Here is a 13,622-nt window from a genome sequence, read left to right as displayed (position 1 = left end):
ATGTATTTGGTGCTTGCAGAAAATAATTTTATCCTTCCTTAAAGGCTGTGATAATCCTTAAGTATATACCATAAGTATGTTTAAATAAGATGATGGTAATTCAGACTCACCATTGTTAAGAAGCTTTTGATAACATAACTATGATGCCTATTTTTGCCACTAATTTATCAACTAAGTTGACAAAATAACTATCAAAATTATGAGTCAAATGAGCTGGTTTCTGAGACGCCTACACAGTCCTAACACACACACACACACGTGCAAATGAGTGCGGGAAACGGATTCATGGTCTGATAAAAGGTTTTCCTCTTAGTTCTAGTGCTGCCTCCCTCCAGGCAGTTTCCATAAATGCCTACTACAAAGTTTCTGTAGCTATGTTCCAGGCCAACAGAAACTATATTTACAAGAGAATAGATTTGTAAGTTGTTCTTAGTACTACTATCAGAAGAATTCATTAATCTCCTCTTAGACTCTACAGTCAATTTCATAGTCTTTAGCTATTTGCTTATGGCTATAAAATTTTATCTCACTTCATCTTTAACAATAATCCCTCTACATTTAACATTTATTGGTGGTTCAAACACATCTGGCAAACCACATGGCACTTGCTCTTTAGTCTCTAATCCTTCAGCATCCAAGCTTTTCACTGCAGTAACAGCTGTAGAACAGGAACCAGTATGACTCCCATGGAATTGCACAGTAATGGAGGGAAAATGCAGGGATATGGGAAAGATGCAGTCCGGCTGTATCTCCAGACTGCGAGACTGCTAAAGAGCAGGAAGGATCATTTTGGGGAGAGGTAAAATACATAAGTTCAAGAGTTTGGTTTTAAACAATTTTACACATTAACAATAGGAGGAACATAATCTGTAAGTCTCTTTCAGTACTTTGATGTGGTCCATATAGGAAAGGTCAGAACTACTACAACTGGGACAAGAAACAAGGAATTCATTCCCATTCTTATTTATTAATGAAAGTTGCTTGTACTTCAGTTCACCTTCTGTTAAAAAAGAAAACAGGCATACATATAAATACCTGCTTGCCTTTGTAAGCACCCTAGCATCTGGTGGATAGCAGCAGGAAAGTAGTTATTAGTAGCAATATTTAACAGTATTCTTTGTAAAAGGACCCTTATAAAAAAACATAATAAAGGAAAAGACACACACCTGCAGGGTCAAAAGGCAGGATTTCTCCCAACATCCCAAACACTCCATCAGTTTGGTCACGATTTGGCCATGTGTTGTTCCTAGGTCCTTGTGGTTTCTGTCCTAACATCTCTGACATCATATTGTCCATATAGCTGCTCACAAGACCCAAGCTGTACAAATCGGAGCTTAAATCGGAAAAACCAGGATTGTTCCACTGGTTTAAATGAGACAATCCAGCTCCAACAGCTTGGGCTGGCTGCTGTGAAGAGTTAGTCAGCCATTTGGCAGGTACACGTTGCTGTGGTCCAATAGGTTGAAGCAAGTGTTGGTAATACTGCATTTGCTGCTGCTGTTGCTTTTGTGACTGTTGTTGCTGTGACAAGCCCTGCTGAGAGGGATGCAGTGGTGTAAGAGAGACAGATTGCGGTTGCTGTTGTACTGTTCCTGATTTTTGCTCTGTTGCTGTCGAGGATGCAACAGAGTTCCTCCTTTTCACCATCGGAGAAGTCTGCTGGGATTTGCCCATGTTAAAACCAGACAAGAAATCTATAACGTCCTGCATTTCTTGGTCAGTTGGTAAATTCATACCTTTGTCATCCTTGCTGTCATCCGGTTTGAAGAAGTTGTCCCGTCTTTCAACTAGAAACCCATTCACTAGCTGATTGTTTGTGCTCTGAATTGACTGCAGTGGATCTGCAGTCCTAGGAAAATTACCAATGTTCAAAATGCTTTGTAACCGTGCATCTACGTTAGTGGGCATTTTAGCTTTCTCCTCTGAGTTGGAACTTATGAAGACATTTTTGGAAGGTGTATTGGGGATTGAATAACTTCCAGTATTACTTGTACTGGTGCAGGAAGTTTTTTTTGTAAACCGTGAAGTCAGTTTTGAGAACGTCTTTTGTAGACCACCTGAAGACTTGCTTCCATTTCCGGATGGCAGGTCAACTTGATTCCCAAAGTCTGTGATTTCACGCTGTAACTGGATCTGAATACAAGGCAAAGCTTGCTCCCTGCATCGACAAAAACACGTATATCAAACCACCTAATACATAACTGAGCTTGTACTTTGCAGGAAAATGTGTATTTGGGTAACAGCTAGTGGAAGAAACACAACCAAAGATTGCCAAGTTCATCAGCTACTTATGGTAACAATGCAAACTATTACTAGTATTTGCAATAGCATTAACTACTTTCCATTCCTTAAGAAATTTTAATTGTGCTTCAAGACCTAAATGGAGACTAATTTAATATAAATCAAGTATTTTTGTAAGAGAGAAACAAATACTTTTGTGCAAATGGATAAGCTGCTCGTTTGGTTTTTAGAAGACTGCTGTATCTCTGTACATACCCACAAGGTACCCATGTGGATTACCAATTTTTTGCTCCCAGTTTGACTACTGCTTTCCCCTTCTGATGAACCAGTACTATCGAATTCCTCAGTACAGATCTTTCAACAATGATGGCTTTGTTTAAACTAGGGAAGTAGAGCATGAGGCTCAAGAGGAGATGTACCTTCCTTCCTTCCATCTGTGTATGTCAAACACAGCAGTATAGAGCACATCTACTAGTCCCAAAGTCTTCTCTGGATCCAGACTCCTCTGCAGCAAAGACATTGTTGCTGGATCTTCTTTCAGACACCTGTAATCATTAAGTTTAACTTAAAAATCAAAATTTTTCCTTTTTACATTAAACAATTTTACCATACTAGTCAGATAATAAAGGGCCAATTGATGCACTACTTCTGCTCCTACAGAAGTGCAACTAGTAAACGCAGCACAATGTACGAATGCCTGAGGGTTCCTAAGGCCTGCAGCCCCAGTTTCTTTGTACTGTTGAATATACAGCTAATCTAACTATAACATTAAGAGTTATATAATTTCTTTTAAAACCATGATTAATGATTGGCTCTTTAGCTGAGCAGGCATAATTTAGGCACAGAGGTAAGAAACAATGAATACACAAAGCCCATTTCTGGAAAGTGGCAAGAGCACCCAACAAACCTGACACAACACACTAGCACGTGGGTGCACTCTGGAGTCCAACGCTAAGAACCCCCAGCCTGACAGACTCCACGTGGAAAATGATTCAGCATATCCAACAGTCTGGGGAAGATTTTATTGAGCTGTGAAGGTGCAGGATTAGTGAATTTTCCTCATTAGTGGCACAGAATTAGGACTGAATTTGAGGTGAAATCAGAGTAACTTAAATCTAGATATTAGCACATTTGTCAGTACTTAATGAGCCCCTCCAGCAGAGATGAGTAAAGAGGCACTGTGACTATGTGTCAGCAGGCGGAGCTCTTCCAGAGCACACAAAGCCTGGCTCAAAGCACTCTGCATTATTTTAGTTCTTTCATAATAGAGCAATTTACATAAAGAGAACAGAGAAGTGCCAGTTTATAATCTATAGAGGAATTAAAGATGTGTTTGGGTAAACAGACTATCAGTTGACTCGTGCTTCTGGACATACCATTGGTACTATTAGTAACAGGCTGTCTCACTAAGGATTCAGATGAATGAACTGTGTTGTACTGAAATTCGTAACGCCGAGTACTCCAAAGTAAGAGAGAAAGGAAGTGGTCTAATTCCAAATTATTGTTTCAAAAGGGAAGAAATCCTCACCTAAACTGCAGACTAATCCTGCCATTCTTTCCTAGGCAGTCAACTAAACTGGTAGGAATAGCATCTCATGGACCACCAAGTTCTGCGGTTCACGGCAGCACTTAAAGAACAGCTCAGTGAAGAAAGAGTGAAAGCTCTCATATTAATCTCACCTAATTCCTGGCCCTCCTGAGTAACAGCTGTGGAGGAGCTGCCAGGGAGGAGCATAACAGGAATACTATTGGATTTATTTTATATATTTTTTTAAACCTTCTCTTTCATCATCAAGCTTTTTCTTTAGAAGTATGTTTTAGTGCCCCACTACTACCTCTCTTCCGTTGCCTCCAGAGGCAGCACTAGTGCAAAGACAGCTGAAGTACAACTGTCAGTCTGTCAGGAACAGTGGTATTCAAACAGTTCCAGATAAAGGAACTTAAGGCAGATATACCATAATTGTGTAGTGTTCTCTCCTCCATTTGTACTGCAATATTTTTCCCTATATATTTCAGTCATAGCTATTAGTATAATCTGCAATGCAGTATTTTTATTTACCAAGTTGATGGAACTTGCACCACAATTCTGGATCCTTCTAAACTTATCTGAGGAGCATAGGCTTCTTTATTTTCAATCTGTGCAGTGTCCACAACCACCTAGCAAATAAAATGAAAATAAAAGGGAAATCATTTTAAGAATTAGTTCTAGTTATTTTATCACCCTTGTGGTTAAGATGCAATAGTCTCACCTTCCTGCTACACTACAGGTGCAAAAAGTAACCAGATAAAACCAGATCAACTCACAAAATCATTGTAAGTTGATTTCTATTTTAATATCTAAAAAAAAGAAAATATAAAATTAGTTTGATACAGTAACCTATATTTCAAGGACTTCTTCTCAATTACATACTGTAGTTATGCATCACTATGTAGTTACCAACTGCTTTATCTAACAGCTGGTAATTATCAATGGGTTCATATAACAGCCAAGCACTTGGGAGGTTTGGCACTATTACTACTTTAATAGCACCCAAACACCTATTTATCAAAATACTTTAAATAATTTAACTGCAGTGCATGGTATGATACAGACAAGTAGTATTTAGTCTGCAACTCTTCACATAGCTCACAATTCTGAACACACACCCCTTCCTTTTAAGGCTATGAAATCCAACACCAACATTTCTCTATTCTACCTAATGGAACTGCACTATTATTAATTCCCTATTATATAAAGGGAAGAAAAGTGATTCAATTTGTTGAATTCTGAGCCTTCTGTAAGACATCATGAAGATATATGGAAGATGAAAGTCTTCAAAATTAACCTTCTGTCATGAACCTTTCTTTTTATGGAATTGAGAAAGAATGGATTCACTTCAGCTTCATTTAAACTTGTAATACCATTGATAGTAAGTTCCATATTTGGTTCATGCTTTCTGATGTTGTCCAGTCTGCATGGGTTGGCCTTTTTGATCATTTCCATAATTTCCTATTTTGGTCATGCTGAACCAGCAGCTTTTTGGCAGCAGTCAGCAGTTCTTGCTTCAGTGACTAGCAGATTAGCTGTACCATTTACCCTTGAAATGGCAAAAGTCCTCTGGTGTAAATAAGCCTCAAGGGATATTACTGGCTTTTTGGCAATCATCCTACACTGGTTCTACTTCTAACTGGGTGTCTACTACTGGTTATGAAGAAATGCGAAATATGAATAATGCTGAGAGTCTCTTCTCCCTCTTCCTGTAACAAAACCATCTGATGACATTTGAACACAATTATTTCCCACCTTTTAGATATTTTAGCATAAGGCCTTAGTCTTCCTCCAGTTGACTCTAAGCATTTGCCCAAATTTATTCAAACTTGTAAAACATGTCTAAGCCCAGTGACAAAATGCCATGCTATTATCCACTCATGAAAATACCTCTCATTTAATAACAGGGCAACTCCATTACATTTTTCCTTGTATTTGTACCATTTTAATTTTATGTAATTTGATAATCTGCGATTCAGCTATACTGCAATTATAATTGGGATAAAGAGAGATGAACTTAGGATGGATTTTTTTTCAACTCCCAAGAAAAACACTGTCTGCATCTCAGACCTGCAAGTCAGAACTAAAATTCTGATTTGTGCAGACCTAGATCAGCTTCTGGCAGTGGTGCATGGTAGTGCTCATGGTCTGGGCTTTGTTGGGGGTGTTCCACCCCCACACCCCTATATCTTCCTTTCTTCCCTTTAAAAAGTTTTACATTTGTCAACATTTGGTCAGAGTTACGACATCTGGGATTTAAACATTACTAGGAGATTTAGTGCTTCTGCAATGCATGTTGGTTTTTTTGCTACAGAAAGATCTACTAGCACAAAAAAGGATGGCTAGACACTCAGTTAAACATTCTGTTCATGACTTTGCACGAGGCCAGTTCAAAGTTTTATTTCCACTCATCCTCTGAATTCAACCATTTTAATACACATTACTTTTACTCAAAGACGGAGATTTCCTCAGCTGACCCAAATCTGAGAATACAATTCTTTATATATATGCTAAGGTAAAAACTGAAAAACTGCACTTTTAAAAATTATTTCTTATGTTAGAAGAACTGAAGCCTAAAAATAACCAAGCAAACTAAGTCACATCTCATTGTGCTTTCCACTCCTAATGAGTTTCTTCTTAAAAGGCACGTGGCAAGACAGGCTAAAGGTAGTGAGACTGTCAAGCAATGTTCTTTTTTAAATTTGGCATTGAAATGACAAATTTACACACAACTCTGAACTAATGCAGACAGCTTAGTTTCTAAAAGCAGTAAACCAAAGACTATGTAATATTGTCCCATGATTCATTTGTCTGAGTTCTACACAAAATAAACTTAAAATAAACACATTCTCCCTCCCCGCCTGGTGGGTGCTTAGAGGATAGCTTCCTGTGCATCAGACATCTATTGTTCTTGTTTTACAGGTGTTTCCTCTCTCATCTCCACCCAAAGAATGCTTTAAAGCAGCAAATTACAATTTCTCATTGCATGAGGCTACATACAAGCATAATTGAATCCTGTAAAAAAATTATAGCACACAGTTTATAAAGAAAAACCTCAACCCTCACACCCTTCCAAATTGCAACAAATCAAAGTGAGAATGAACGAAAGAGAGAAGGCTTGCAAGTATTTTGTCATGTGTATAGCTTATTACCGTGTCTTTGAAGACAGAAACCTGCTACCTTCAGAATCTGGCGTTCATGCAAAAATCTTTGGAGACACTCATGATTCAACACAAGTAATATTCCTTATATCAGCACTGTCATTTGGGAGAATGTCTAAGTAAGTTTTATTCTGACAACTCTCCAAATGTTATGATAAACCTGAAGAGTATCAGCGCTTTAATTACCAGCAGGTCTAACGAGTTATGTCTAGACTTGGGGACACCAGATTTCCAGAATCCCGAGTCCAAATACGCCTCCGGCCACTCCCCAAATCTCATCAGGGCAGGACTTGGGTGTGCACAACCCTAAAACCCCCTGGAAAGGAAACAGTGGGAGGTGCAGCATCCTCCAAGGCATTCCTCATCTAGACACTCAGGAGCCAAGAACTTATCGTGAGTTACAGCACACTCCCATAGGGCTGCTGAGAAACAGTTTCTTTCTTGGCCTCATTTCCCATACCTTGCTGCTGACTCCCAGCATCCTACCATGAACTATGGCAGGTGAAGACACAATCCCACTTAACCATATCCTTTTTTCTAGTTGTTCTTGTATTTATTAATATTTAATACCTATTTTCCTTGAAAACACCTAAATAGCAATTTGATCAATCCTACTATTCCACAGTTGACTTTCTCTCCCTGCAAAGATACCACCTTCTTATGCCTCCCTGTAAAATTTCCTTTTACAAAGTGGTTAATGCACTACCATCTCCTATCCTTAAACCCCTGTATCACAGTGAAGTAAGGACTGATAGCAGGTGCGCTGCTGTTATGATACTGATGGTCTGTCCCTTTGATTTTAGGCCGCCTTTACATGAAAAGTCAGTTGAATTCCAGTATGATTTGAACCTACTTCTCTAATAGATATTTAATATTAAGGGAGTATCTAATAACTAGTATCAAAGGAATGCTGAAGTAGAAATATCTGACACATTTATTATTTACATTTTATCATTCACCATTATTGGAGAACCTAGTAACAGTACCAAAAAACATATGGTTTAATGAACTAGGACAGAAGGTCAAAGTCACTTAATCAGCCATGTGATTTGTTTGAAAAAATGTGGTATTTACAAAGTATGTAGCAATATTGATCCTTTCATCAGAAATTACAGTTAGTTAGAGAGTCCTGATGGCCTGCCACCACCTTGAACAAAGAATCAGTGTAAGAATCAACTCATTGTAGGTTAAAGATGATGCAAATACTTGACAGAAACGATCATAGGCTACGGTGTACCTTTATGCTTGCATTTCCTTCCTATCCTATTGCAGTCTTTCCCCCATTTTATTTGTCCAGTCAAATGAAAACTCACAGTAGTCCAAAAAACCTGTGCCATGAATGAACACTTTATTAAATGAAGAAATAGCAGTAATTAGTTATGGGAGCACAAATGCATTTTCTTATCAGAGTATGTTCCAAAGCATCTATTTTTAGCAACTGTTTAGATACTGTAAAATCCATGGGGTTTGTTTCTAATGAACACATATGTCTACATCGAGGTATTTAATTGCTCTGTCCTGTTGGAGATGTCAGGTAGCACTACTTGGTGCAGAGGACTTCCTGGTTTACGTTGGGCAGGAAACCCAGCTTCCATTCAAAGCAGAGAGGAAATGAAAAAATGGCAGTTTTTAAAGCTCATCTGAGCGAAGGAAGGGGGGAAGGGGTGTTTCTTTTTAACATGGTCTATAGACCATGTTATATATATACATATATATATATATAGACCAAATCTATAGATTTGAAAATCTATTTCACTATGAATTAGAAGTTTCATTTCTTGTGCTCTCTCTAATAATGGAGAATACGAAGTACACAGTACATTCTCCTGTTCCTATCAACTACAGATACCATCTACAAACTTGCATTCTACGAGGATACATTTTGCTCATAAATCAAGTTAGCTGCAGCATTAAAAATGGAGAAACACAAAGTAAGACACTGGAAATTAATTTCCAAACCCTTTAAAATATCTAGTTTCTCTTCAGGATGTTTAAGTAGCCCTGTTTTTCCTAAGCCTATTCATAGTCACTTACCAGTCCAGCTTGGCCAAATAACAATTGTACAGCAGTTTTGCAGGCTCCTCGCCAAGTGGAAGGGCAAACCTGATTTAGTACTTCAGTAACAGGAGAGTCATCCCGTGGTGTAAGTCCATTATGGCATCCAGCTTCCTTAATCAACTGCAGCATTGTGTGCTGGGGGGGAGGAATCATAAAAACTTTGTCGTACTAAACACATGATTCAGAAATGATAACACCAATGCTTCCATATGTATTGTTCTACACATTTCAAATAACTATAATGTGTGTTACCTCTGAACAGTCTTCTATAACTAGAAGAGCTCAACTACAGAACAGAAATATGGAAGACAGTCTCTGCTATTTGGAACAAAATACTCCTCCAAAATCATAAACAGTATTTTTGCTTATATTCTTGCAAAACGGTTTAATCAAAACTACAAGAAGCACTGCAAAGACAATAAAAAAGCAGCATTTTGAGCTGTGGATTGTTTCAACTCTTTCAGGAGCAAGGAACTGGGCTTATGTACAAAAAAAGTGAAAATGCTGATTAAAATTGCCCAAATTACTTCTGAATGGACATTTTTTCCATTCCTTTATACTGAAAACACAATTAATGTCTCCACGATTTTAAATTATTTTTTTAAAAAATTATTAAAGTTGGTAAGAAGACATTAAAAGGAGCTCTGTTACAAAATATTTTTTCAAGTACCTCCTTTAGCACTAGGCTGGGCCAGACTTATTTTGGCACCTAAGAAGATAAAAGCTCTGAAGTGCATCACCTGGTTGGGGCACCTGTAAGGGCTCACTTTCCTCTGCACTTCTTGATACTTAACCCACCTATTTTCAAAAAGTTCACAGAAGCTTCATTACCTCCTCAACTTCTATGCTTCTCTCAGATTGGACTGAATTTGCCCAGGTGGTTAAAACATTACCAGAAGCAGGCGTGGACCTACAATGTTATCAACATCTTGTTTCCACAGGAAGTCAGGCTAAAAATATGCACTTTTAAATACAAGTTTGGCACTGAACTTCTACTGCAGTTGTTCTCTAAATTTTAAGGAGTTCTACTCTTTTTTTCCTTTTTTTTTTTTCTTTCTCTCTTCACTCCTGTGGTTAGATTCAGAGTTATTACCGTCTTCAGCTTCAGGTTTTCTGCTGCAGACTCATTAAAGGATATTCCTTTCAGAAAATGCGATCCTATCTGAACAGGTACAGTGGGCAGTTCACACTGAATTGGCTGAGGTGGAGTCTGTCTCCTTCCTGTTTGCTGGGCTTCAGCTTCACTGCAACAGCCCTTAAATATAAAAGAACAGATCAATTAGAAGCAATGAAGACTTTAGAAAATCCTAATACAAGTCCAATGTTTTTTTTAAAATAGTTATTTTCAAGGTGAGGAGCGATGAAAGAGAGCGCAGGTTTAGCAGACCCTACCTGAAGACTTGCTTCAATAGCTTTCGGGTTCAAGTGGAAGCCAGCCTTCATTGCATATTCACAATGGCCTAAACTCTCCAAAGCCACTTTGTAAGCCTGACATTGAAGAAAAAGTTGAGATAGAACAGGCGTATCAGCAAGTAAGTAAGCATGCAGTCATTGTGTCTGGACACATACATAAGAATTGTTACATGGATTTACCCTACTCAGTTCTATGGCACACACACATTTATCACGTAAGATTCCAATACTGTAATTCTCAAATACCTCGTGGCTACCTGTGGTACGTATTTCTGCAGTAATATACTCCTTCCCTATTTCATTCCTTGACCTCCTGACTGTACTACATGCACATGAAAGCAGCAAGTTTAAAAACTCACCTGCAAAGCACTGTCAATTTTCATGTTTAGCTCTTTGAGCTGATGTTCAGGGATTGCCACACTCTGTGAGCAGAAAAGTTGCTGAACTTCAATTCCTGCCAAACACCCATCACAGCCTCTTTCTCGCAGTCGAGATGTGGCCTGTAAAGTAAAATAAAAACCCAGGGTAAAGAGGTTCAACATTAAACCAGGTCAAGCTTACTTAAATTTTAAAAAAAGAGAAAAAAAAAAACCTCACAGATTTTAAAGCATTATAAAAGAGATGAGAAGCAGCACCTGGTGGAAAAGATCAGGAGGAGATGATTTATTATAACTTATTAAACCTCTACCGCTGCTTTGAAAGTACAAATCTCACGTAATTTGTATGGCATATAGGTGTTGGCTAGCAACTTAATTCAACATTGTTTGCTGTTACTATTTCAGCTCCCTCCCAGGACTAAGGATCCTGTTACACAGACCACATGATGACTCTGGTTACCAGAGGAGGAACTTAAAACTTCAACATAAAGGGTATTACTTGCCACAGAACCAGAATATACATTTAATCATGTATACAAACACTCCTGTGTACATAAGAAGATGTATTTTATAAAACTAAGGGTGATTACTGTAGTGCAATTTGAGAAGAGCCACACCAGACTGTAAGATCAGCTTAGCATGGCAAGAGAATAGCTTTACATAATATGATTTTGAAAAATAAGAAATATGAAAAGCCAAATATCTAGCTTTAACTGTAAAATATTACACTACTGAGCAGGGTGAAACAAATAGAAACCTACTCTCAACTGTATTTAAGGCCTGAGATATGGCTTATTCTTCAGTCTAGGACAAGTCTTACTCTAAAGTAGGATGTCCAAACTGGGGATTTTTGGTACTACAGCCAATGGACAGACATAATGCTCACCTCATTGACACATACAAAATTACAGCATTTTCCAAGTGAGAATCTTAAAAAGGAAAAATAGTTTTGAGCTACTGATTGAGTATCATCTTAAACTTTATTCTGAAACAGCAGTGTATTCTCCTGCCAAAGAGGCTAATTTTATATGGAAATAATGGATTGCCTTCTACTCCACAAAGTAAAAATTTGGAAAGATTTCAGTATTCAAATCTCCCTTCTATCAAAATGACACGTATATTAGTCTACCTACAATTATAAGAGAAAGAGATTTTATTTATTTGCAGAGCACAGATTTTTCTTACAGTGCCCTAAAACCCCACACAAGTACTTCAGATTAGCTATTTTAGTCAATCGTAAAAATTGAGAAGTTCCTTCTATTGTTATTCTGGAACTAGGGACAATCTGTATTTTTCTCTTCTCCCCATTTATGTTTAATAAAAGATTTGATTAGTGTAATACTTGTACTAAACTCTATTTCAAAATAAAGGTCTTATTAACAGAAATAGCTCAAGTGGGCTGTTAAGAAGGCAGAAAAGAAAGTTAGGTCCCAGATTCTGCAAACCCAAGTTTAATTTTAACCACATTTTAATCAAACTTGATAGCAATTGTAGGGCATTTCTAGAAATTGTAACACAGTTTTAAGGAACTAAGTATATTAAACATTAGATTAACTGGTTTTATGCAAAAGGAGTAAAGCTATACCACGATTAGACCTGTTATGATTATCTGTAATACACCTAAAGCACTCCCAAATCCCTATTTTATTCAGTGAAGTAAATCTATGCTGCGGTAAAAATAACAAATAATCCCTCTGCATTCATAGTTCTAAAGGTAACTTGCTTGCTTTCATATACCTTGCAAATGTTAGCTGATAAATGGAAACCTTGACAAGATTTCCAGCAAAGATGATTAATATGACTGTGTGGGCTGCCGAATTAGACTTCAAAAGCACGTGCTCCAAGTTACTCGAATTTAAGGAAACCATGCGCTCAGTGTCTGAATCCATTTTGATCTATCAGTCTGCAGACTTCAACAGTGCAACGGAAAGCAGAAAAGCTCATGAACCTATTTTGCTTTGTAAAGTACTTCTTTTTTGGCAGGAAAAGTAAGGATTCCACAGATGGCAAGTGTTTGTGAAAACACAAGTCCAGGGAATGGTACATTTAAAGTAATACGATTAACATTCCAACAATTGATGGATCAAGGAACATCAAATTTAACAGCATGAAGGCAAAAGTGTTAAAAGTTACCATAAAGATTTTAAAGTATAAAACAGAATTCATACTCAAAATTTAGAAGAAATAGACATTATCTAAATTATTTTTCCATTAAGATTTTACTATGATTTTGAACAACGACTTGTATGTTGGGTTTGGGTTTTGGTTGTTTTCAGTTTTGTTTTTTTAAATTCGCTCTGTCTGCTAAACCACATTTGAACATTGTTAATTCATTACTAATAACAAAAAGCTGTTTCCACTGTTTGTGCACTCCTTAGGTACAATTGTATCACAAAGAAAACTTTACACAGGACAAAGATAGTATAATCACCATATAGGTAAAACAAGCATCTGAAACTAGCTGCACCATGTTCCCACCTTCAAATGTAGCATGTCTAAAATCAGAGGTTTTCTTCCTTTATTAGGGCATCCAGCATCAACTTAGGTTTCATTAAACATAGCTGTCATTTCACTAAATATGTCACTACAGCAAGACCTCCATACCTCTGCTGCTCCTCTCCAGGATCTTACCGCATCTTCTAGCTCATTTGTGGGGCTTAAGTTTGAGGCTCCAGCCCCACTAACATTCTTTCTCTCCTGAGCTACAGCTTCAGCAAAGCAAGAGTGTGCCACTGGCTGGACCTTCTGCAAAGCTTGTGACAGGAACTGAAAGTGGACCTGCATCACCGTCAAGAAACATCGCCCAAGTACCTGCGGGAGAAGAAACAAGCCAGTTTCAAGCAA

The 13,622-nt window shown here is 37.7% G+C and overlaps 1 protein-coding gene across 3 annotated transcripts in view; it reads right to left on the bottom strand.

The window, feature by feature from the left end:
• The window catches only part of GARRE1 (granule associated Rac and RHOG effector 1), a 62,869-nt gene that overhangs the window by 9,102 nt on the left and 40,145 nt on the right, over window positions 1–13,622 (bottom strand). For all 3 annotated transcript variants that reach the window (XM_052795691.1, XM_052795692.1, XM_052795695.1), the window contains 8 exons: window positions 13,383–13,589; window positions 10,761–10,901; window positions 10,381–10,476; window positions 10,082–10,243; window positions 8,965–9,123; window positions 4,301–4,398; window positions 2,661–2,786; window positions 1,167–2,158 (listed from right to left, as the gene is read on the bottom strand). In XM_052795691.1, coding sequence (XP_052651651.1) covers window positions 1,167–2,158; window positions 2,661–2,786; window positions 4,301–4,398; window positions 8,965–9,123; window positions 10,082–10,243; window positions 10,381–10,476; window positions 10,761–10,901; window positions 13,383–13,589 — 1,981 coding nt within the window. The remainder of the gene's footprint in view (window positions 1–1,166; window positions 2,159–2,660; window positions 2,787–4,300; window positions 4,399–8,964; window positions 9,124–10,081; window positions 10,244–10,380; window positions 10,477–10,760; window positions 10,902–13,382; window positions 13,590–13,622) is intronic.

Source organism: Harpia harpyja, chromosome 9, assembly GCF_026419915.1.
Source record: "Harpia harpyja isolate bHarHar1 chromosome 9, bHarHar1 primary haplotype, whole genome shotgun sequence".
Classification (NCBI taxonomy): Eukaryota; Metazoa; Chordata; class Aves; order Accipitriformes; family Accipitridae; genus Harpia; species Harpia harpyja.
This window is presented reverse-complemented; position numbering and strand designations above follow the sequence as displayed.